The sequence below is a fragment of the Macaca fascicularis genome, chromosome 4 (genome assembly GCF_037993035.2).
Source record: "Macaca fascicularis isolate 582-1 chromosome 4, T2T-MFA8v1.1".
In the NCBI taxonomy this organism is placed as follows: Eukaryota; Metazoa; Chordata; class Mammalia; order Primates; family Cercopithecidae; genus Macaca; species Macaca fascicularis.
The window spans coordinates 170923444-170947471 of NC_088378.1; the positions used below are offsets into that span (position 1 = coordinate 170923444).

A 24028-nucleotide genomic window follows, 5' to 3' on the forward strand; every position below is an offset into this window, starting at 1 on the left:
GAGAAATCTAGACACTAAGAATTTGAAATTCAGTGGTAATAATTTTCCATTTTCTTGATCATAATTAATAAATAATAAAGCATTTCTGTTATTTTCCTGATCTGACTGTGGATTTTGAAGTTAAACCAACTTTGTTTTAAATGGAAAGAACTTGAAATTTTTCTTTTTATCACCTTGTTAAGTGGGACATGAAATTTGTCAAAAAACTCATTTATTATAAGACCTCAGTATTTCAGAATTATATTTTGTGTCTGAACTACTATAATTTTGTAATGATTTTGATTAAGTTTATATAAAGCCAGATTCAGCTCTTTATCTTTTCAGTTTGGTTCCTAATACCTCATATCTTTTCTCCCAAAATCCTTATAAAAACAAACAAAAAGCTCTATCTACATCCCTTCTGTAAAGAGAGAGCCGCTAATCTCAAATTCTTAACTAGATTATGCAGTTTGCACACATTTTGGCTTGTGCTGAAGTCCGTATTTCACCTGTCTCAGAAGCAGACAGACCTAGCTTTCATTAGTTCTTAGAATAATACCTGCTGTCATGGATTAAGCATTTGGCAGGTCTTTCTTTCCGTGTGTACACATACCAAATGGTGGGAGTTAGAGGAAATTAAAACACTTGATTTGAAAAAAAAAGCAACCAGTGCTTAATGCTTTTGATTTTTAACGTGACAGTAAAGTCTTGGTTGTGATTGGCTGTGACTTCGTGTAGTTGTCTGCATTTTACATGGAATGCATCAAAATCATTTCATGTTTTTGTCAAAGCTTTTTATATTTATATGTAATGAATACATATTAATAAATGGCATCTCTCTATATTTTGGGCTGCTGGAATATGTGACTTCCCCAGAATCCAGCAATCTAGAGAAGATAACCTAAATAACACTAATGTTATTCTTTTCACTGTCAAAGTTAAATTACTGTTTTTAGAACATAGACATTCTTTTCTATTTAATAAAACAGAATTTACATCTGAGAAATCTATTTCAGAAGTAACTTTGATAGTAAACGCAAGTTTTGCTATGTATAAGTATATATGTGAAATACATACTTTTTGTTAAAATTGATTTGTAGAGCAGTTCAACTTTACAATTAACTAGCAACCTGAAAAATTGGAGATCATGAAGTAGAACAGATAAGCTTAATACTAGTGTTTTCTCCATGTCTAAATTAGGAAGTAGATATGTATAGCCAGATCTCAATTTAATGCTTCCTAGGGTTGAATGTTTGCCTCCTCAAATGTCAACCAAGTTTGTGAAGTTCGTTTCCCAAAATATTTTCATGTTTACTAACTTCTCTTGGGTTTCGTTCTTTTGGAAAATAATGTTGATGAGTGCTTTTCTCCCAAAGCAGCTCACCAACAGAAATATTAATTGTGGGTGTGTTGTATCTTTCGCAGAAGTCAATTTCTCATGTATGCCATTTAAAATTATGACATTTCTTTCTGTTTGAAAGAAAGTCTTATATTCTTATAATTTACCTCCATATTTGGAATATTTGAGTCATACCAAGGATTAATTTTGGTTTGAAATAGAAACGATTGAGTTAAAATATAGAAGTATATTCAGCTGCAAATGAACTTTTCAACATAAGAAGGAACACTTCTAAAATAAGTCAAGGATTAAAACTGCCACCAGTAGAACTGGAACTAGGGCAGCTGGTGACAGAAGCTGGTGTTAGCATTGGCAGCACAAAGGGAGCAATCTTGACATGAGAAGGAAGTGGGACCAGGTCTGGAACAATTTCTCCTATGTTTCATACACAAATAGTCTTTTCTTCAGTATCAGGCAAGTATGCATTACATTCCTGTTCTATCAGCTTTCACCCCGCCCCCCACCTATGGTTAAGTCAAGATAAAAAAATTTTAAAAATCCTCTCTTCGTTTGAGTTTTCTTTAGGTCTTAAATCGAGTAGTACATAAATGTTGTCTCTTACCTATGCTCTTTAGCTTTCTGTCTTTTCTACTTAGCTGCATAATAACATCTGCTCTCTGATTATGTCTGTGGCTCCAGAAATACATACAGTAGATGCAAAATGCAAGCTCTGAGGACACTGAGAAGATGTGATGACCTTGTGCTCTGTGTTAAGCAGGCCACAAACGCCGTTTTACCGATATGGCCTCACATGGTCTGTCTTCAGTTTCAAATGGAAGAGATATTTTTGTCAGCAGTTAGGCTGTAAGTGTGTGTGTTTGGAAAAGGAGATGTTTGAGTATCTACAACTAAGCATGAAGTCACATAATTACCTGATTACGTTTGTTGAGATTGGCAGTAAAATCACTGGGGAAAGACAGAGGTAGGATGTTGGTAGCTGGTGGACAGTGGTTGGGGAGAAAGTAAGCAGTGGGACTATTTCTAATAATTTAAAATGATGCTTAGAAATCATTTTTTTCATAAAGCTAAACATTAGCTAAAGAAGTCGTTTATTAGTCCTCATTGCACATTTATCTTTCCACACTGTAAAAACTCAGGTCCATGGAATTGTACGGCGGTCCAGTTCATTTAATACGGGTCGAATTGAGCATCTGTATAAGAATCCCCAGGCTCACATTGAAGGAAGTAAGTGATTTTCTTTTTCTAGAATCTCTTTCTATAATGTATTTTCAGATGTTCCTATATTCAGATAAGGTGTTTTCAAATATCATTTTTGTCAGTGCCCAACAAGTCACAGTTATTTATGCATGAATTACTGCACTGAATACGATTTACATATGTTGAAAATCTTCTCTGCTCACTGCCATAGTGTCATGATGGTTTGGGTGTTAGAAGGCTGTGGAGTAGATGGCTTAGAGAGACCAAGGAAGGGCATGCCTTTGATCACCCCTCTGCAGGTGTCCTTATTCCTTCAAGTAAGAGCAGTTCCATACTGACAGTGCACTGACCCACTTTTTATATTTGGTCCAATTTAATCAACTTAAACAATCTTTGTACATTTAATTATTTTTAAAAATGATTTGTGAAGATAGGCCTAAATAAATGGCAATCAAAATGTTCCAAATTACTGTCATTGTCAGTATTTGCAGTTGTTTTGCTGCTTTTGTTAATTTGTCTGTATGTAGCTGTACAGTTTATATAGCACAAGCCGAATGTTTTCTTGTTTGAACTTATGGCAACCCCTGAGGTGAATAGGGAGACCCAGAGAGCATTTTATAGTTGAGGAAATGGAGATAGAGAGGTTATGAATTTTCTGAGGTTGCACACTGTGAAGAAGGCAGAGCTGGCACCAGGACACAGGGATTTTAACTCCCAAGTTCAGCCTGCATTATGTGGCCAGTTTTTCCAGCCAGCAAGGACAATACACTCAGCTTGTAAACCATATATGGTTTTGTGTTCACCCCTCAACCCCTGCATATTTGAAGGTTTGGGTTACTTGTATAGATAGTGACAGCATCAGGAAGATGGTGCAGTAGTCTCCAGTAAAAGGCTTTCCACTTTAAGTCATTAAGTGCATTGTCTTTGAAACTCATGTTTTTGTGCAAAGGTCAGAGCAGGCCTGCCATTGGATCTAGATGTAGATCAATATTATGTAAAAATGATGACAATATCAAGTTAGTAAATCACCCTTCCACATGTGTCAAATTCTTGTATAATGAAGTCAGTGTAAGGATCTGTTTAGATTTAGGAGGTCAAATAGGCTAGTTGTCCTTTAACCACTTATGTCACCACATCAGGCATTCATGCAGGGCCTACGGATTGATGTTTATAAGGTACTTAAAAATTACTAGATAAAAATGTCTAAAGAAAACAGTCATCTTCATCATCATCAGTGTTATAGATTTCTTTAGATGATATACATGTTATCACAATGTTTTCTTTTTTTGAATCTCATTCTTACAGAACACATCTTACAAGCACCTGGAGCCCTAAGATATGTTATTGTATCGTATGTTCATGATACTACGCTTTAAAAAAAAGTTTCTCTGAGTTTACTACCAAAATCTTTTACAGACATAGGCATTATGTCGCTATCTTTCTATTATTTAGGTTAAAGATTACAGTTATATTCTGCTACTCCAGAACCATCAGTACAGCATTTCCATTTTGACCCTGGTTTTCAGACTTTCCAGATATGCACATCAATTTTGATATTTTAAAAGATTGAGCTTATGTTGCTTTTCTCTATCTAATGGTATGTTTTTGTATCCTGAAGACATGAAGTTGCACTATGGCGATCTCACTGACAGTACCTGCCTTGTGAAGATCATTAATGAAGTAAAGCCCACGGAGATCTACAACCTTGGAGCCCAGAGCCATGTCAAAGTAAGCATTTTCATTATGATTTCTCTGGCTATGTTTCTGTGGTGTTCTGTATTTTACTTGTGTCTGTTGCTTCTCAGTACAGTAATATAATCACCGGTCTTAGTCTTCAAGTTGAATTGTCAGTGTTAGTTTGAGTATTAATCCTAATTGAAGTACTCATAGATTTTTTAAAAGTCTCTTGTCTTTTATTGAACAATATAATAAAACCTTACCACTAATATTGAAATAGCAGTATTTGTTTATTTTGGGTTGTTCCCTGTAGCCGTGAGCCCCATGGATGTGTTTTTTGCCATTTCAAATAACAGATTGTGAATTAAATGTTTTGTTAAAATGTTGGAAGATATAACTAAGTAAAACCTTTATTTTAATATCAGTTTTTGGTAGTGGCTGAATTACTGGCTGAGAGAATATTTTTGAGTCCCAATAATATGTTAAAATTAGCTGAATTAACTTTTTAATTGTGAATAGTGAAAATCATTGGAAGAAAGCTTTTTAGTCTCCCTCCTCCTCAGTGTGATATAGCCAATATGGAATTTCCCCTCTATTCGCACTGTGGAAGGAATCACGGTAAACATCACAGGCCCATCCTTAGGGTTCTAGTGATCTGCTTAATTCAAGTTTTTGTTGCTGTGTCCTCCTGCTCACATGAATAAGTGAAATCTGAAGCCACAAATGATAGGAGTTCTATTTAGATACTTGTGCAGTCAGGATGGTTAGTGGACCTTAGAAATAAAAGCAAGTAACTCTTAAGTTATAAAAGCCCCCCAAAAGTCCAGAAAATCTATGAGTATCTTTGTTGTTGTTGTTGTTGCTATTTAGTGAACAAGTACAGGACTCTTATCTCAGAAAGTTTTTCTTAGGTGATTGGCTATTTTTCTGTATCCCAATTTTGCATAGAATGGAAGCTAAATGCCTATTCTATATACCTCTGCTTGTTGAAGGAAGAAATCATGAACTAGATAAAATGAAACCAAGTGGAGAACATAGAGAAACATAGCAATAAACTCAATCTTATAACTGATTGTCAGTCTTCATTATACATATCTCTTTCAAATGTTAACCTTGAAGGATGGCTACATATTGATGAATAAAGATACCTCATGTCTGTGTTGTCTATGAAAAAACATTTTTCTTTTCTTAATCTGTGATGATTCTGTTCTATATTCAGACTTTCACCCAAGTCTGTGAAAGGTATCAGGGTCTTTAGGTTACAGCAGAGCTATTTTTCTAAATGATTCTCTGTGTGTTTTTTTCATTTTGGAAAGTCTTTCATGCATACTGTGCTTGAGAAATTGCATCCCTTCTTTCCTATAGAGAAGCGGTGACTTTTTATCATTCCAGGAATGAAGACTTTATTTTTCCCTAATTGAGGTAGTCAGTCTATCTTCCACATTATAATTCATCTGGCTGCTTCTTGACCTTCCTGATCAGCCATGAGAGTATCTTCCAGACAAAACAGAATGTTTTGGAATGAACATTCTGTTATTCAGTTTCCTTTAGATTAAGAAGTTTCCTTTGTAATCATAGATAGTTTATCACCTGTAGGAGCTAAAAATTGTAATCAAAGATGCAGAAAATGTTTATAAAGGTTTATTTATAGAAGACCTTCCCCTTGTCATTTTAGTATTAAATGGGCTGATTGTTTCCTTTCTCCAAAACATATTTATAGTTCAGAAATGTGTTATAGTTGGTTTTCTTAGTTGTAGTTATCATGATAGTGTTTTGTTATCATTCTGGTGTGGTTGTACCGTAAGTAATAGAAATCATAGGCAATTTGAGTTGATTCCCTCTACATTGCTACGCATGTGAAGTTTATCTGTTTTTATTGTATTTTGGCTGCTTTTCTTAATGGTTAGTTAATGGGCAGAAATGGTACTCTTAGTGAGAATTTTGGTTTGTAAGGTCGTTTAATCTTCCAACAAATATTTACTGAGTGCATACGTCATGCAAGGTATCATGCATGGTACACACAAAAAGATATGTCAGATACACTTCTGCTGTGGGGGTTTCAACTTTAGTAGGGGTGATTCGCACAAATGTCTGATTCTTTAGAGGAGGGTAAGAGAGAACTTCCGTCTGAGACAATTATGAATAGTGCAAGGTGGAATTGACACTGGCTCTAGTGTTGAGGTATAGGGAGGACAATTACAGACATACTGGGAAACTAATAGTTGAAATGGGGGTGGTAATATGAGCCAAAGAGAAGTGAGAAAACTTGGGACATGTTTGCAGCATCATGAACATTCTAGATGAGCTGAGCAGCACCAATATGAGGAGAAATGTGAGGTAAGGCCAGGTAGGAAGTTGGGCTCTGCCTGGGCAGCCTACCCATGTTTTGAATGGGAGGAGATACATTCAGTGATGACTTTTAGAGGTAAGAGTCTAGAGGTAGGGCTTAAGAAGAGGTAGGAAGTTGCTGGATGAGAATGGTGTCACTAGAAATGGGGGTGGGAGTGAGGAACGAAACAGGATGCCAGGTGGAACTGACTCCTCTATGCACTGATGTGGTCACTAGAGAAGAGGGAAACCCAGGGCTCCAGTGACCAGGGGACCAGATGGTCAGTGGAACCAGTACTAGAAACCAACATTCAAGGAGGAACTTTCGGAGTGGGATTGGAGAAATAAGTTCCCTTTTGGAAACATTTTACTGGCATTACTTGAAGGACATTCAAGGGAAGCAGGTTATAAAGTAGCTTAAAATATGCTGTGAGTTTTGAGAGAGATCTAGGGTACAGACGTGTATATTCAGCTCTTGAAATCTTTTTTTTTTTTTTTTTTTGAGACGGAGTCTCACTCTGCTGCCCAGGCTGGACTGCGGTGGCGCGATCTCGGCTCACTGCAAGCTCTGCCTCCCGGGTTCCCGCCATTCTCCTGCCTCAGCCTCAGTAGCTGAGACTACAGGCGCCGCCACCTCGCCCGGCTAGTTTTTTATATTTTTAGTAGAGACGGGGTTTCACCGTGTTAGCCAGGATGGTCTCAATCTCCTGACCTCGTGGTCCGCCCTCCTCGGCCTCCCATAGTGCTGGGATTACAGGCGGGAGCCACCACGCCCGGCCAGCTCTTGAAGTCTTCATGATGCCAAGTAGTAACTGGAGAAAGATGGGTAGAGGACTGAAGATTGAATCTTGGAAACATGCTGCTAGTGAGAGGGTGGGATGAGGATGAGTAGGGCTGATGACAGAATTCGAGGGGGCAGAGGGTGGGATTGTGCCATGGCAGTCAAGAAATTAGGTCCGTGTAAGCAAGAGGGGATGAGGCTAGGAGAATGAGGACCAGGAAGAGTCACCGGCCTTGCCAGTTAGGTCAGCGAGGATTTGTTACTTTTTAAAGGAACATTTTAGTGATGCGGCAGATGAACTTGGCCAGTGTTCCGGGGGTTTAGAAGTTGAGAGGTTATAAGGGAAATGCAAGTTGAATGCATTTTTTCCAGAAATTTTTATGTGGAGGGACAAGAGAGGATATGATAGATAAAGCTTGCAGCATCATGTGGGTTGTCAGGCCTCTCTTCAGAATCCTTGATTCTTTAGGTCTAGGGTGGGGTCTTAGAACTTGCATTTTTAGGATGTGTCCAGATGATGCTGTCCCTGGTCTGGGAACCACACTTTGAGAACCCTTGTTCTTGTGTTTCAGGTTTCTTGATTTATCCATATAGAATGTGTTCCTTAAATCCTTTCTTCTTATACCTTCTCCTTTTAATGTGTAGGTTTTTGAGTTTGATGTAAAATAATCCTGTTACTTACTAGTTAATGACTTAATGAGCTTTTAAAGCCCAAAACTATGTCTGCAGACAGAAATTATAAGAATGGAAAGAGAATTTGATATATGTTTGTAAAGTTCTTGATATTCAGAAACCTCCTTTTCTGAATAGTACATAGTCTGAGATAATAAATACTTCTTGAGTACTTAGTATGAGTACAAGTGCCTCTTAGAATGTCCTTCAAAATCCCTTGTTCCAGACCACTGTTTATGCTGTGATCTGTGGGCAGGCTTAATCATGGCCAGAGCAGGCGTGGGGAAGGGGCTTGGGATGGTGGCACTGTGTGAGCACAGACTGCTCACCTGCCTTGCTGGCGGCATGCTGCTGTGTTCCCTCACCTCTCCAAGGCTCTCCATGGCGGGTTGCAGTTGTTTGCTTTTTTTCTAGTAGCTTGTTAGGGAAGGAATTAGGATGAAAAAAATACGTATTTTGTTTCTTATAGTTAATTTCTCTGTATTAATCAGCTTTGTAGAATTTATTGTATTCATAGATATATTCAGACAAAAAAGTTACTTCTGATAGTGTAATGTTTGCCATAAGATTAATTAAATTTCTTGTTATTTGGTTTGGTGTCGTTTTGAAAAAAGGTTCTAATATTAGCACATATTTGCATTTAATTTGAATCCGTGACTTCTAGACTGGGTATTGTTTGTGTTGGCTTCTGTTTGTACAGAGTAAAGTCTCCTATCACTCTCACTTCCAGTTAATTTGATGTGGGCTAGGGTATGCTAAAAGTAAGGAAAATAAAATAATAGGAAGTTGGTCTGGTTTCCTGTAGGAAACCAATGAAGATGAAATTGGTTCTTGGAATAAACCCACAGCAGTCTGGGAAATACTGACTGAAGACATTTTTCTGAATCATAAACAGAAAAATTATGACTCATGAAGTAGGTCACTGAAAGGCTGGTTTGATCTTATGTGGGAGAAAGTGAGAGATGACTGAAATGTACTAGTTATTAAAAGAAGTTAAACCTAGCATGATGACATCATCCAAGTAGGAACAAATTATCCAATTTGTAGTCCTGCCCATTTGATGGAGAAAACGTTTTGAGAAACTGCTTTTTTGTTGTGGTTGTGTGGTTGGTTTGTTTGTGTATTTTTTGCTGTATAATAGTGTTTCTTAGTTGTTTAATTGCTGTCCTGATTTTCGATTTGTCCCCCATTTCTTGCAGCTTCTTTAATAATCTTAATGTCATTTTCAAAGTAGTGGTGTTGGTGAGATCTTTCTACAGTGAACCTGGTGCAGTATTTCTTTCCTTTGTCTCACAGTGCCATGTTGGAATTGCCTTGATTTTTCTCAAAGAAACGACAGTTATTCCATCGTGGAATATGTCTTTAGTGGAGACAGAAAGTCACTTAGTCTTTTTTTTAGTTTTGAAAAGGATTTTCAAATTATTTCTCAGTGTTACAAACCATGAGTATGTCTTTCTTCCACTTTCTGTTACTCAGATTGAATAACTCCATACTTTCTATTCCTTTTCTAACCCTTTAAATATCTGTATTACTTTCCTTTTCAAGTCTCTGTGTAAGTTATTTGTTTAATTTTGTTTCAGGACTGCTAGGAGGCATGAGTGCCTGGGAGGTACACTGGGGCATGACCATGTGGCAGGAGCTGAGATTTCCTCTCACAGTTGTGTGGGACAAGTTAGCAGACTCTGTGGAAGCCCCAAGGGGTTGAGTCTAAACGCTCCTCCTCGTGGGACTTTAAGCTTGGGACACCAGTCAGGAAGCAGAGTTGATTGTGAGTCAAGGGGCCCAAGTAGTGACCTGACACCAAGTTAGAATTGAGGAGGGATGAGACAGAAAAGCTAATTAAAGGAATGGAGGTGGGAATAAAAATAGTCATAGGAATTAAATCTGTGGCCCCTGGGAAAGGGCCCAAGCAACTGAATTACCTAAGCTAAAAAATTGTCATCTCCAGAGACATTTTCCTGGTGGTTCTGAGAGTTGAAATCCATACCTTAATAGCTGACCCCCATATTCATCCCCAGGAAGCCTGAACCTCTTGGGGCTGTTCTAAATGAGGGAAGGGGCTGGGTGAACAAATACACTGGGAGAATTGCATGATGGTGGGGAAGGGTGGTTGGGGAAGGGTGGGAGTCTGTAGTTGAACATCTGGTTAGTGCCTGACTAACCCAATTATAGAACAAAACAAAATTGCAACAGCATGGCCCTTTACTGTGTAATTATAGTAAGGATAGGGGGTAACCTATTAAAAACCCAGAGCAAACAGCAGAGAGGGACTGTTCTTCTGTGTTCTTGCTCATTCATTTATTTATTTTGGACCCTGGGGAGGCTCACAGGGAGGTGTCAGTAGAGCAGGAAAGTAAGGAGTAGGCAGGGAGCATAGCTATTGCTGTTAGAAGTAAAGAGAAACTGTTAGAACATCCTTAAACTTGTGTGAGGGCCTGGCCTGTGGCCCATACAATTGCATATTAGCATTCAGTGAGTTAACACGTGAATACAGCCATCCGCCGTTTACCAGGCCCTGTGCCCAGAGGATGCAGGGGGGAGACGTTATGGCCGCTACTGGAATAGACGACTGCCATGGGGCAGAAGAGAGGAATGTTCTCACAAGAAACTATGGACCAGGCAAGGTTATCAAATCAGGGGTTTTATCAAATCACATCACAGTTCCTGGGACAACTCTAAAACTTCCAGGGTCCACACCAGACCTTGCGTCTTGGACTTTTCTGTGGCTTAAAATCCTGGTCACGTCACATGCTCACTACACAACCCTGAGAGGGCACTTAGCCTTTTTATGCTTCTGTTTTCTCATCCATGCAGCAAGCACATGCCTTAGGCTGTGTTTCCTTAAGACATGATTCTACCTGTGGTCCTAAATATGTGGACTTGACTGTAACTCTTTTTCCCTAGATATCTACTTGTCTCATTCCCTTAACTACACTCAAACTTAAGCATCAGCTTCTCAGTAAGGCCCCCTGACCATCCTATCTCCAATAATACCTCTCCTGGGATTGGACTCTCACCATCCCAAGTCCTGATGAAGTAGGCAAGCAGTGAATGCAGTGGGCACGGGGGAAAGGAAATGCACGTTGGCCTCTATGTGTCCTCCTTCCCTTCAGTCCCAGTGTGCTGTCTGCTCACAGTTCAGTCTAACTTGAGGCAAATTATGTGGAGAAATGGGTGGGCTCAGGTTACATGGTCAACATATCGTCTTTGCTGTTTCTGCCTGGGACGGAGGCCTGTCATTTGCCTTAGCTGCTGTTCAAAATGATTGCAAGAATGTCTTCCCCATTCAAATAACTGTATTTCCTGCCACCAAAATGTTAACTTGTTATGACATATTCTCAAGGAAAAAGTGATGTTTTGGATCCTTTGCTTTTTAACAGATGGGCGCTAAAATTCTCAAGTGGCAGAGATTTTGGCACAGAGCCAGCTTAAGCGCTTATTTCACAGGTGCCCACCTGGACTTGCAGTTGATAAGCAGCCACACGCTACCTAGCCTCCAACCCCAGATATGATGCCACTCAGTCTTCCTGTCACACTGCTAAGCTCAGAAGACCGAGGTGGGCAGTATTGTTGAACTATGAGGGGAAGATACCACAGGACTCTGATGCTTTATATTCAACCTCTCTTGTCATTCCCACTGTTTACTACAGTGAAATGAAGTTTTGGTGCAGTAGGTTTGAGTTTAAAACATTGTTCTTTCCTTGTTGGAGGGAACTGGTTATAATTAATACCATTTGAAAGAGTATTTGAATAGCTAGAAGATCCCCAAATTCAACAATGCCAGGTGCAGTGTTAGCACATCAGTGATACTAACATAAAATTAATATATATGGAAAACAGAAATCCACAGTACTAACTCATCAGGAATGATAATCACCTTTTTGGTTAGGGTAGTACAATTTAATTCAATATAAAATTTAAAATTTTGAATATCTGCACCATGGTGGTTTGTAAGTTAGTTTCCCTAAAAGCTATGGGAGGCAAATAATAATTGCTACAATTTCTTAATGAAGATGTTGTTAGAATGAGCAGCTTGTTCCTATTTGTACACTTATTTTTAAATGAAATTGTCAGTTATATAAATATAATGTGAATTAACCTATTTTCTAAGATTTAAAGATAAATATTTCTGCTTTATTACTGAAAATACATTTTTGTCCATGTATTAGTATACACAAACTGTAACTCCATATTAGGTCTCTGAAGATAACTTATTTTGCTTAGTAGATTTATGAATCGATATAGGCTATTATGATAGTATATGAGTTTTAAAACTCATTGTTATCTTGTCATATGTAATTTTTAGATGTGCTCAGAGCAACACAAATCACTTGTTTGTTAGCAAATTATGAATGTTCAAATAATAAAGATTTCTTATGAGCAGAATGCTTAGAGCAGTGAGTACAACTTTGAAAGCCTGAGGATTAATAAGGTATGTTTGCATTTAGACCTAATATCCATGCATACTGTAGTGCATTTTGCGTCTAGAAGAATTAGCTCTCTTACAGATAAAGTGAGTAGGTGCTTGGAGCAAAGACTGGATGCCTTTAATCGCTGTGGATAGATGGTGTGGATGGAACAAACCTCTATGGCCAAGTAACATTATGGTTTTGTTTGTTTTTGTTCTATAAGCTCCCATTTCTTTCTGATCAGTCCTGTTGTCCCTTTACCTGTTTGGACACAGCCTCCGTGATACTTAATACAGTTCGTAGCCACTTTTGTTTGTTACAGGGTGAAATTGCAATACAAAACCTTTTTCATTTTATAATTTCATGTTTAGGTTTATAATGAATAAATGCTACTATTTTAAATATGACTAGTTTATTCCCATGGTTCTTAGGAAGAAGTTGAACATTTTTGACTTTGTATTTATCAGGGTAGGCAGGAGTGTATGCTGTTGGTGGGTGCCTGTGTGTCATCTGGCTCAAATTCTTCTTGGAAGCCTGTTGTAGATTTGAGCAATTGAATTCAAATCTAAAACCACTTAAAAAGTCCTTTATAGTCCATTAAGAATTTATATGAGGGAGAACACTCTATGAAAGCTCTCCTCTCCCTGTTCAAACAGATTGTTCTGTTTTATTAGATCTAGGTGGTATTGTAATTTTGATAACAGCTAATAATGTTTGGAATTTTGCTCATAATTAATTAGTAGACCACACAAAGGTATGCTTATTGGGTTTTTTACCCTTAATGTATTTATAAATAGTGGCTTGTTTACTAAATAAAATCCAAAGTAGCATTATTTTAGTATTGCAACATTATTTTATATATATAAAGCTAAAATTAATACAAATAGCTAACTGTACATATTTACCATAATATTAATTTCTAGATGCTATTTATAAAAATGGTGGGCAAAGAGTAAGCTAGTAAATATATTGTGAGTAAAACTTTTCTTTTCTTTTCTTTTCTCTTCTTCTTTCTTTTTTCTTTCTTTTCTTTTTCTTTTTGAGACAGAGTCTTGCTCTGTTGCCCAGGCTGGAGTGCAGTGACACCGTGTCGGCTCACTGCAACCTCTGTTGCCTGAGTTCAAGCAATTCTCCTGCCTCAGTAGCTGGTATTACAGGCGCCCACCACCACACCTGGCTAATTTTTATATTTTTAGTAGAGATGGGGTTTCACCATGTTGGCCAGGCTGGTCTCGAACTCCTAACCTTAGATGATGCACCTGCCTTGGCCTCCCAAAGTGCTATGGGATTACAGGTGTGAGCCACCTCGCCTGGCCAGGATTCTTAATTAAATTACAGTATGTAATTTATGTAAATTAAGGTGAAGACATAAATGATACTTTGTTTAATACCATAATGTATCTCCCCAGCCCCAAAATTTGTATGTATATTTAAAAAATTGAACTTAATACCTCTTTTAAAATACATAGTAAAGCCTGATATTAAATATGATTTCTACTTTATCCTTACATATAGGTGGAGTTTATAAAATTTGCTTTGTTAAAGTTGGATCCTTAAAGTTGGTACAGTAAAATAAAATGAAACCTTTTCTAGTTCAAAAAATTTAATGTGTAAGAATTTTTTCTGGTACTTTCTACTGTAAATCATTAATTGGATACCTTACTAGTGCCAGCAAGAAATAAATCATATGAAAATGGTTTTAATGTATCAAATTTCTATTTTTTTGAAAAATGTCTAACATCGAAGATGAATGATTAGTAGGTATCACTTTTACTTTTTAAAAAGTGACATAATATGTTCATAGTTTGGAAATGTTAATTTAAAATGTAATCCACAATGAATTTAAATTTGCTTCATGTATAAGAAACTATGCCTCAAGTCTTGGTTTGGCATGTTAAAACTCTGTTAAGTTTATCATTAGAAGACTAATTCTTTAGAAAATACTGCACCCTGAAAAATTAGCTCAACTTGTGTATGGTTCTAGTGCTGATAATTAAAATGAACTGTTTACCAGAGAAGAGGAATATTGTGTTGATAGCCATTATGCGGTTATTCTAAATGGGAGTTGATAGAGAAGAGGCAGTAGTTTCTAACTTACGTTGTTTGGTGTATCAGGGTAAAAAAACCTTTTCCTGAGTTTCCTTTCTACTCCCATTCCATATATTTCATTGGTGCCAGGTTTTTATTTTTTTTAATATATAACAGCAAAATCTTTTAGAAATTAGTAGTATTGACAAAAATAAACCTTTTAGGGACATTCTTCAAGACTGTCAACCCATATTGTTAGTACTGATGGTAAATAACCAGTCTTTACCCTGATTGCATGGATTAATTGTTAAATGGTATAGGGGACAGGATTTTTTTTGTTTAACATTCCCATATGGCTCACACTAGAGTGCCTTTCTATTTGTTTGACACTAACATATCTTAGGACAATTCAGAGCCAGTATAGTCAGTCCTACAGTGGAGGCTGAGAGGCTCTTCAGTGTGGTCTGATAGATTTCTCCGTCTTCCCAGTGCCTTTCTGTTTGTTTGACACTAACATATCTTAGGACAATTCAGAGCCAGTATGGTCAGTCCTAAAGTGGAGGCTGAGAGGCTCTTCAGTGTGGTCTGATAGATTTCTCCATCTTCCCTAGAGAAGAAGTGTTTGAAGATTTGACAGAGGTTAGTTGATTGCCATGTCACAATATTTGAGTTATTGGTTGTTTAAATAATGTGTGTAAATAATTTTTTATCTGTTTGCTTTGCATTTGCTTTATATTAAATATTATGAAAGTGTTTTGGTTTAGTGATCATTTCACTCTATCATTTGGCAAGATATTTAGATTGCAATTTAGCAAAAATTAATTTATCTTATTAGAATTATTTACTTAAGTGACTTAAAATTTCAGCTGTTTCAAAAGTTCATCAAATTTTCCAGATTAAAATTTATCAACAGCAATAATGGAAAAAATCTGTTGGTATGTTCAATAATATTATGTTAAATAATGTACCTTCAGTCATTTTTCAGTTTAATAAATTTGCTTCACAGAGAAAGAAATGGAAATTCCCAATAAGCTTTACGTTTGAGTAGGGAAGCAAATAATTCCTAAAGCTTCCTTCTTCATCTTTCTAGATTAGAGACATGATTGTTTTTGAAACAGAGGAAGTTTCTGGTGTGTTTAAGAATGTTGTGCTCTTTTATACACATAGATGGCAGCAAAGAATTAGACAAAGGAAGTGAACCTTGCAGTTATAATGAAAGATGAGTGACAGTACAAACTGACTCCATCAGCATAGCTGCCTGTGTCTTGTACTTAAACATAAAATAAGAAAGAAAGCTACTATTGATAACACAAGAATATAGGAGAATGAAGAAGGCTCTGGGAAGCTGTAATACACTGAATTTCTGGACAAATCCCAGGTGGGAAAGCTTAATCTTTTAAGGTATGTCATCCACTCCTGTAAGATGATTGAAATCAGCTAAGATAATATGCATGTCAAAATAAAGAGACAGTGAAGGGCTGAGGGGGCAGTAGGGCAAGAGGGAAGTAAAAGAGAAACCACGCACAAGTTGCAGCGGCAAGCAATAGCCTGCTGCCTGCGGGCACCGTGGAGTTTGGCCTGCATGTCTCCTTTTTAGTTAAGCAAGTTACAAAGAGGAAATGTCAGTCCACGAATCAGGCAAACATTCCATGGGAACATTTGCTCAAATGTCAGCATTTTAGAAAATAGAACTGTAGTCTATTATGGTTCAGTCCCCATGCTGGATTTGCTGTTAAGTGCACAAGTACAAATATATTGCTTAAGAATGCATTTGCTATTAACAAGTCATTTTATATCTTAATTAGCATTCCTAAATAGTGACATAATCACTATAAAAGATGACAGTCATCATTATAATTAATATTTAATATGTGCATGCTTCCGAGGACCTTTCTGTGGCTTCTCACAAATTTCCAAGGTAATTTTCAAGTTTTAGAATTGCATTTGGTGAGATCACAGTCATGAGGATCTAATGAAGTAGAATCATATTTAGTAGAAACTGAGATTCAGAAGTGAGTTATAGAAAAGCAATTTATAACACGTCCTTAACAATCCCATACCTCAGTATCTTACTAATTATAAACAAAATAAGGGCTTAATGCCACTAGAGTAATGCTAACGTTGTTTAGGAAAACATTTCTCCTACCCTCTATTTTTTTTTCTGGTCTACTCTCAGGAATTTTAGTACCACAGACTAATCTCTGGGTCACAAAATTTATTCTAAAGGTGTGTATAACAACGTGCTTAAAAGCAGTATCTGGCAAGTCTCTCTTGTGACAGCAACTTATTTCTCACATAATTATTTTCTTAGTAAATTTGATATCTTAACAACCCCTTCCCTCATTTCTGAGTTCAAAAAATAACACTTAATATAATTTATTTCTCATACTTAATAAAAGCTTACTTGAGAGTATATTGCCATTCACCCTCTAGCTGCTTCCACCAAATGAGGTTAGAAGGGAATGCGGTTTGCAAGGGTATAAGGTGGTTTCCAGCATCATTTGCTGTGTACTGTAATGGGCGTCAATGTTGTTTTAATGAAGCATAAAACATATTCTGGCTGCTGCTTGTTACTTATTAATGATTAATTGGTTATACTCTGTCATATCAGTAGGAAAAGAAGATATATATGTAGTTTTTCTGTTTTAAGCAGTCTACTGTGTTAACTTTAGTTTGTATGCACAGATATTATCTGTGTTACCCTAATATTTTTAGTAGTGTAGGTGGTCTGAAAACAAGAACAAAGAAAATTCTGATGTCTAAACACATAATCCTGCAATTTTGTGAATTTTTAATTTAATTAATTAAATGGAATAAGTTGAACTTTCATTATCACGTGTTTCTTAAAACCAGGGTATAAGATGATTGAATTAGTCACAATTACATAAACATTTCTTTATAAGTCATTTTTGAGATAACAAATGGCTGTTAGATTAAAAGGTTATTTAAAAACAACTTTTAATCAGAATATAATATGTTTTGCAGGTGACTGCGTACTTTTTCTTTTACACTTTTAGCCCCTCTTTGGCAGTCCTTAGATTTAGACTGTGACTTTCTTAATGGAATAACATCGTGCAGATTATTTATGTGACCTTTTCACTGCCACGGTTTTCATTAAAAGGACAGTATTGCAACACCATTTCCTTCAATTGCTTGGTTTCAAAAGAATCGTGTCTCAGGCAGGCAAATCTAAGGATTTGTGTTGCTTACTAACTGAAAAATATTGTTGTAAAACTTTTTTAAAAAACCAGTATATTAATTTTCTTCATATCAGTAGCACTAGAACATTTATTTTCTTTGACAATATTTTATAAATATTTTGCATGAATAATTAAATGTTGGATAATTAATAACATGTTTTTCAATTTCCTTATAATTTTTAAATGGGCTTTTAAAAAGATACACTTTATAGTTTTTGATGCCCTTTTTAAACTCTAAAAATAGATTTTGTATGAATTATAGGGGACTTCAGTGTTTTATTGGCATTTTATAAACAATTTTAATTTATAATGGCTTTACATTTGTTTACGTGACTACATCTTACAAAATCTTAGATATCTGAAAAATTTCCAGTATAGTATAATAATAGCTTAAGTAATACTTGCCTTGTTTGTCTTTCTTAATTACATTAACTTTAACATAGTTAATTAGGTAGCGTTCCTGTTGATTAATAAACTAGAGCGCACACTGTTGTTTGAGATTAAAATACCAAAGTTTTGTGCTTATGATACTTAGATTTTCCTTTATGTCCAAATTGTCCTTTCTTTTATCTGATGTAAAATATTTAAACATATATAGATACTTTTAAAATTATTTAAATTGATAGATGATTGCATGTAATCACGAAGTATATTTTCTCATGTGGCCATTTTTTTTCAGTGAAGTGTTAATAGTGGGAAAATGTATGTAATATAAATGCCTTAAAGTTCAATTTTGGCGCTAAATTTAATTGCCTCTTTTCTACAGATTATGTCTTTATTTTAGATAAACACATATGTTCATAAATGTATTGCTCATAGTTTGTATTTCTTGAGGAATGATTTCAGATAGATTTGATACACTTTCTCTCATTTTGTGGGAGGTTCTTTTCTCTTTCTCTCAGTTTCTAACTGGGGATTCCACTTATCAGGTTGAACCATCTTATATGATGATGAGTCTTGGTGGTGCAACTTTGTTGGCACAGGATCCAGAGACTAATCCATAAAGCAGTTACTAGATTTCCAATGTGTGAAATATTAGTTTGTCCCTTTTTCTTGTGTTTTTTCTTCTTAAAAGCTTTACTGAAATTTCGTTTCTTATTTTCTCTCTCTCTCTCTCTTTTTTTTTTAAAGTGTTTTCTACCATGCTACTTATGAAAGAATTTCTTAAGAACTTTCCCAAGTTCCATCACTTGGGAAAAGATGTATTTTAACTACAACAGAAACATCTTGGTTAAACCCTTATCTGGTCAGAGATTTTTAGTTCCTAGCCAGTAAAAACTTGTTTTTTATAATGTCACATAAATTACATACTAAATTAGTACTTTCAGTAAAAACTTTTTAGTAAAATTTTGACACTTAAATACTCACTTTTTTAAAAAAAGAAATCTCAGTAATGTCAGGTCATAGGCACATGAAATGTTTAATAGAAAAATTGCGATATCTTTCATAATAACATAGACGTTAACAGAGTTTTGACTAATCTTACTCATTTTCTTGCATTCTTACAGAAAATACTAGTACAATTGTAACTTTTAGTGAAATTAGTTCTTCGTAAGAATTACATTTCTATGTGTAAAACAACTATAAAAAGAGTGCCAAGATTTAATGCGTGCCTTCACTTTTCGGGGACGTTTTATTTTCTCCACTATAAGTAATCTTAATTCCAGATGTTAGCACATGACATTTTGTGTAGTGCCCCTATCAGTTGTTTGAGTTTTTTTAACATCAGCTCTATGATCTGATGCTGTGTGTACTATCTTGACTTGTCAGTGATACAGATTTTGTTGCTGTCATTTAGTTTTTATTAATAGTCTTCCATTTGTATTAATCAAACTTAAAGGCATATGTTTGTCGCCACATATAACATATTTTATGGAATAATTTGTAGTTGATTTTCATTGTATTGTGACTTTAGACCTTTCTAGTAGAGCTTTATAAAATAAAATAAAATAAAATAGTTGGTTGCATATACAGGTATCTTACTGAAACATCAGTATAATGATAAAAATATTAATTGTCGTAATGTATAGGATATTAGAACACAGATGTTGGCCACCTTATGAAAACTTAGACATTATTTATCTCTCAGGAATTTGTAATAAATCCAAAAGATAACTACAGAGTTGACACATGAAATGACAATTTCACTATATTAGCAATTTATTTACATTTCTTTAACTCAATTTTAATTGTAATTCTGTGATTTAAGCCTCATTGATTTATAATTTTGATTGGTATATTAAAATATAAAACCTGCTAAAATTCTAACTAACACAGGGTACTTTTTCTTTGTGATGAGAAATTAAAGGAATTAATCTTGTCAGAATTTTTATAATAATGTAAAATAAACTTGTAAGGAAGACACATAACCTCTCTGGGCCTCAGTTTTCCCATCTGTAAAATAGGATGTGAGGTTTTGGGAAATAGGAAAGAGTTATGTTGTATGTTCTCCAAGATCTCCTACAACCCCAAAATTTCATGATTGTCCGATTTGTTTTTAAGTGGTGTTGTGCTTATTAATATAAATTACATGTCATGTCTAATGAAAACATCAGTGTTACTAAAACCTAAGGATGAAAAGTTGAGTTTCTTTTAAAAATCATACTTTTTCGGAAGAAACAGTTGTCAGATATTAGCATATAATGGTTTTCTCAAGAAATATTTAAAATCTTTGTATAAAGTTATCTTACGCCTTTTTAGAAACTTAATGCAGAATAGTGGAAATTCTGGGATGGAAAAGGCATTCTATTCTATTTTGTCTGAAAGTACAAATTAAAGTTGAGTGCTGTATAAGCCTTGGTCATACTGTTAATGTGGGAATATCTTATCTAGAGGAAATTAGTATGTGAATATTTTCTATAAAATAGAAATCTGAATGAATAAGTTGATTTGCTGAGTTTTCTTACAGGTAAATAAATATACATGAATTTCCATGAAATGATTCTGAGGCATGTAAATACATTTAGGAGTCAGTGTTAATTTTCTACATTTAGCTTTGATATTTATTATAATTTACAGACAATTATAGTAGAACTTGTCGTGCCCCAAAATTGCTCACCAGGGAAAAATACAAACAAACCTATTTCATGCCCTAACTATATTGACTATATAGAGTGTGATTATGAAAACTAAGCTTCTTAATACTGTAGCTTTCACTTAAGTACAACTTTCCAGAAATTTCTGTATAATGAATTGATGCTTTTTTTGTGGGGAAGGGGAAGTAGCTGTTTGGAGAAGTAGTTAAGTTTAAAACACATATTTGATTTGTATAATAATAGACCATTATTGACTGCTGTACTAAATGTATGCTAAATGAGAGTTTATAATGTAAAAATAGTGGTTAAATGTAGATGACTTATAGTACAAAAAGTGAACGTTTTAAAAATGTATCTTTAAAAGACAGTATTGTAGTATCCCAAGCACAGCACAAATTCCTCCTGTAGCAGAAAAAAAGTTAAAACTTTTAATTTTCAAAGCATTCATTTTTTGTTAATTTTTTACTTGAATAAGGGATTTCTGTTGATTTGTAGAGTTTATAAAAGTCAAAGAAAAATACTCATAATAATAAAACTTTTCCTCTTAACTGTCATTGTATTTAAACCTTGGATTCCCAAGTAAAAGATTCCAGGATTTATAACCAGCATAGATTCAATTATTTTAGAGCCATCCAGATTCCATTTTCAATTTAGTGGCATTTCATACAGTCAAGGTGGCAAACTTATTCCTAAGTTAGTTTTTTTAAGCTTATTATCAGCCATATTTTAACCCCAATCAAGACATTCCTAAGAGATTTACTCCGAGCTTTTATAAGTTTCTTTATTTATCTTGTGGAAATTTTCAGTTCAGTGCAGGGTTTGCTTTAAGTGTTTCTCAACTAAACGTATAAAAATTAAGACTTTTTCTACCTTTCTTTTATGAATTACCATAAGGATTTAATATTTTGTTTCTAAATAAAGTTATACATTACATACAAATTCTTAGATTGGTGTTTATCTTTGTTAATCTATAATAAAAGCTAAAAATATTTCAAGTAGATTACTTTCTTTGTTACTAAATTTTCCTTATTTGAAGAGTAATTATAAAAATAATTTATGTTGCTGGGCACGGTGGCTCATGCCTGTAATCCCAGCACTTTGGGAAGCCGAGGCAAGTGAATCGCCTGAGGTCAGGAGTTTGAGACCTGCCTGGCCAACATGGCAAAACACCATCTCTACTAAAATATAAAAATTAGCCGGGTGTGGTGGTGCGCACCTGTAATCCCACCTACCGGTAGGCTAAGGCAGGAGAATCACCTGAACCTGGGAGACAGAGGTTGCAGTGAGCCGAGATCGTGCCACTCCACACCAGCCTGGGTGACAGAGATTTCGTCTCAAAAAAAAAAAAAAAGTAATTTTCTTATTGTCCTAGTTTAGTGTTTTTTGTTTTTTTAATTTAAACAGCTTTATACTTTGTTTTCACATGCTTTGGTAGTTTGAAAGGTTTTTTTGGTTTTGTTTTTTTTTTATAGTCATGGTACTAAATTTAGAAAGTACCTGCAAATAAATTATATTTAATGGCAACCATTTATTTATTTGACATGTTTCTTTTGTTTGTCACTATCCTAACCATGTAGACTGATAATTGCCTTGCCATGAGAAGATCCTGGTCTTTTCTACAGTCAAACAAACAGCTCGATTTTAGGACAGAACTGGATCCTAGAGTCTAAAGGCTCACTTTCTTAACTCTTCACTTGGAGCTAAATCTCTTCTACCCATGGCCTCTCCCTTGCTTTGTCAAAGTATGACATGGATGGATTGCTTGGAATTCTTTCAAAGCCTTTCCTGTGTAATAATGATGGCAAAGATTTCAGGCATTTGTCAAGGGCCACTAGCACATGTTGTGACAGCAGTTTAAGGGGGAAGACAGTGGATTTATTACTAATAAAATATTAAAACTCTTATATTTAAAGCCAGGTATAATTTACATTCACTTTCACCCCTCATCGTTTTAGCTGTCCATTTTTTACTTAAGCTACACGCTGTTTCTCTTCCCAGAAGGCTTCATCCTCCTTTTTGCCACCCCCGCACCACCATCTCCTTCTCTAGATTGGTGATAATGCTCAGTCGCCGAGGGGCTTTGACCAGAACCATCTGTTCTACTCTCTCTCAAGAACAACAGACAAGGCATTATTCTGTGTATACAATTATCTACAATAATAAAATGTAAAACTACAGAGTTTTCAGATTCCAAAAATTCAGTGATCTGTAACAGCTTCCTTTGGGTTTCTGCGTGTTCTTGTAATTCATTTTTTCATTTATTACCTGGAACTTGCAAACCCTTTTTTCTTTTCAAATATATTTTCTGTATATTTTTGTATAGCATGATATCATTAAAATAATACCTGTTGAATTCACATTGTCTGTTAGTTATATACATATTATGCATCTGTCTTTAGTGACTATATAAAAATGACAACTCTTCTTTGACTCTTAAATATATGGGCATTTTTATATATAAAATTTGCAGTCACTAACTTAGTCTCTAGATGTGTCTGTGTGCACATGTACATGATGTACACACAACTAAAATATCAAGTCGATGTTGGCTTTTTGTGTCGTGTGCTCATTGTGACTTGTTTGGAATTTTAGTGAGATAACTGTACTTGGAGCTTTTATCCATCTGTTTGAATGGAGAACCTCCCTTTTTGGCATAGGTCAAATAGGTTTTCACTGACCCCAGGCTAGTGAGAATTGTTTTTTTCTATTTGCTTTTGATTAGTCCTAGAATTACTGAGTAATATGTGGACTTCACAGCTAAAGAACCTATTTAAATGTTTTTTAGAACTAACTAAGCCGATTGAATTGCATTTGACCTACTGACAGCTGTTACTTAGCTTGTCATTTTCCTTAAAATGGCAAATCATTAATGTAGTCCTTTCCACTACATTAGTTAACATAAAGTGTCTTATTTCTGAAATAGACACGGTGAATGTTTCCCTGACTAGGTTGTGCTTACACGGTGTTCAAGTTTGTAAATATGTTGTTTTCTGAAACAAAAACAAATTCTAGTAATAAAATAAAAACAAATTAAATATATATGTTTTTACTTGGAAATCATAAAATATAGTTTATTTCTCTGTACAAATCCCTGCTTTAAGACACTGGATGTATAAAAACTTTAATTTAAAAACAAATTACATGAATATTTACTTCTTTCATTTCACGGTTCTTTTTCATAAACTTTCTGTTTCACATCATTAAAATTAAGTTCTACCCTTTTACTCTGCAAACTGGAGGAGAGTTGCATAATGTCATAGCTGTACCTCTGATTAATAGTGGGGTTGAACTCGCTTTATAGATTTAGATATTCTGGTGTTTCTTTCTGTCAAATGCCTCTTCCTATCCTTTGTCCATTCAGT

The 24028-nt window shown here is 35.3% G+C and overlaps 1 protein-coding gene across 9 annotated transcripts in view; it reads left to right on the top strand.

The window, feature by feature from the left end:
* GMDS (GDP-mannose 4,6-dehydratase) overlaps positions 1–24028 on the top strand; it is a 632819-nt gene that overhangs the window by 126062 nt on the left and 482729 nt on the right. For 8 of the 9 annotated variants that reach the window (XM_045389917.2, XM_045389918.2, XM_074038942.1 and 5 more), the window contains exons 3-4: positions 2476–2563; positions 4155–4264. The exons of the other annotated variant lie outside the window; for it this stretch is intronic. In XM_045389917.2, the coding sequence (XP_045245852.1) occupies positions 2476–2563; positions 4155–4264 (198 nt within the window). The remainder of the gene's footprint in view (positions 1–2475; positions 2564–4154; positions 4265–24028) is intronic. 9 annotated transcript variants of the gene reach the window in all.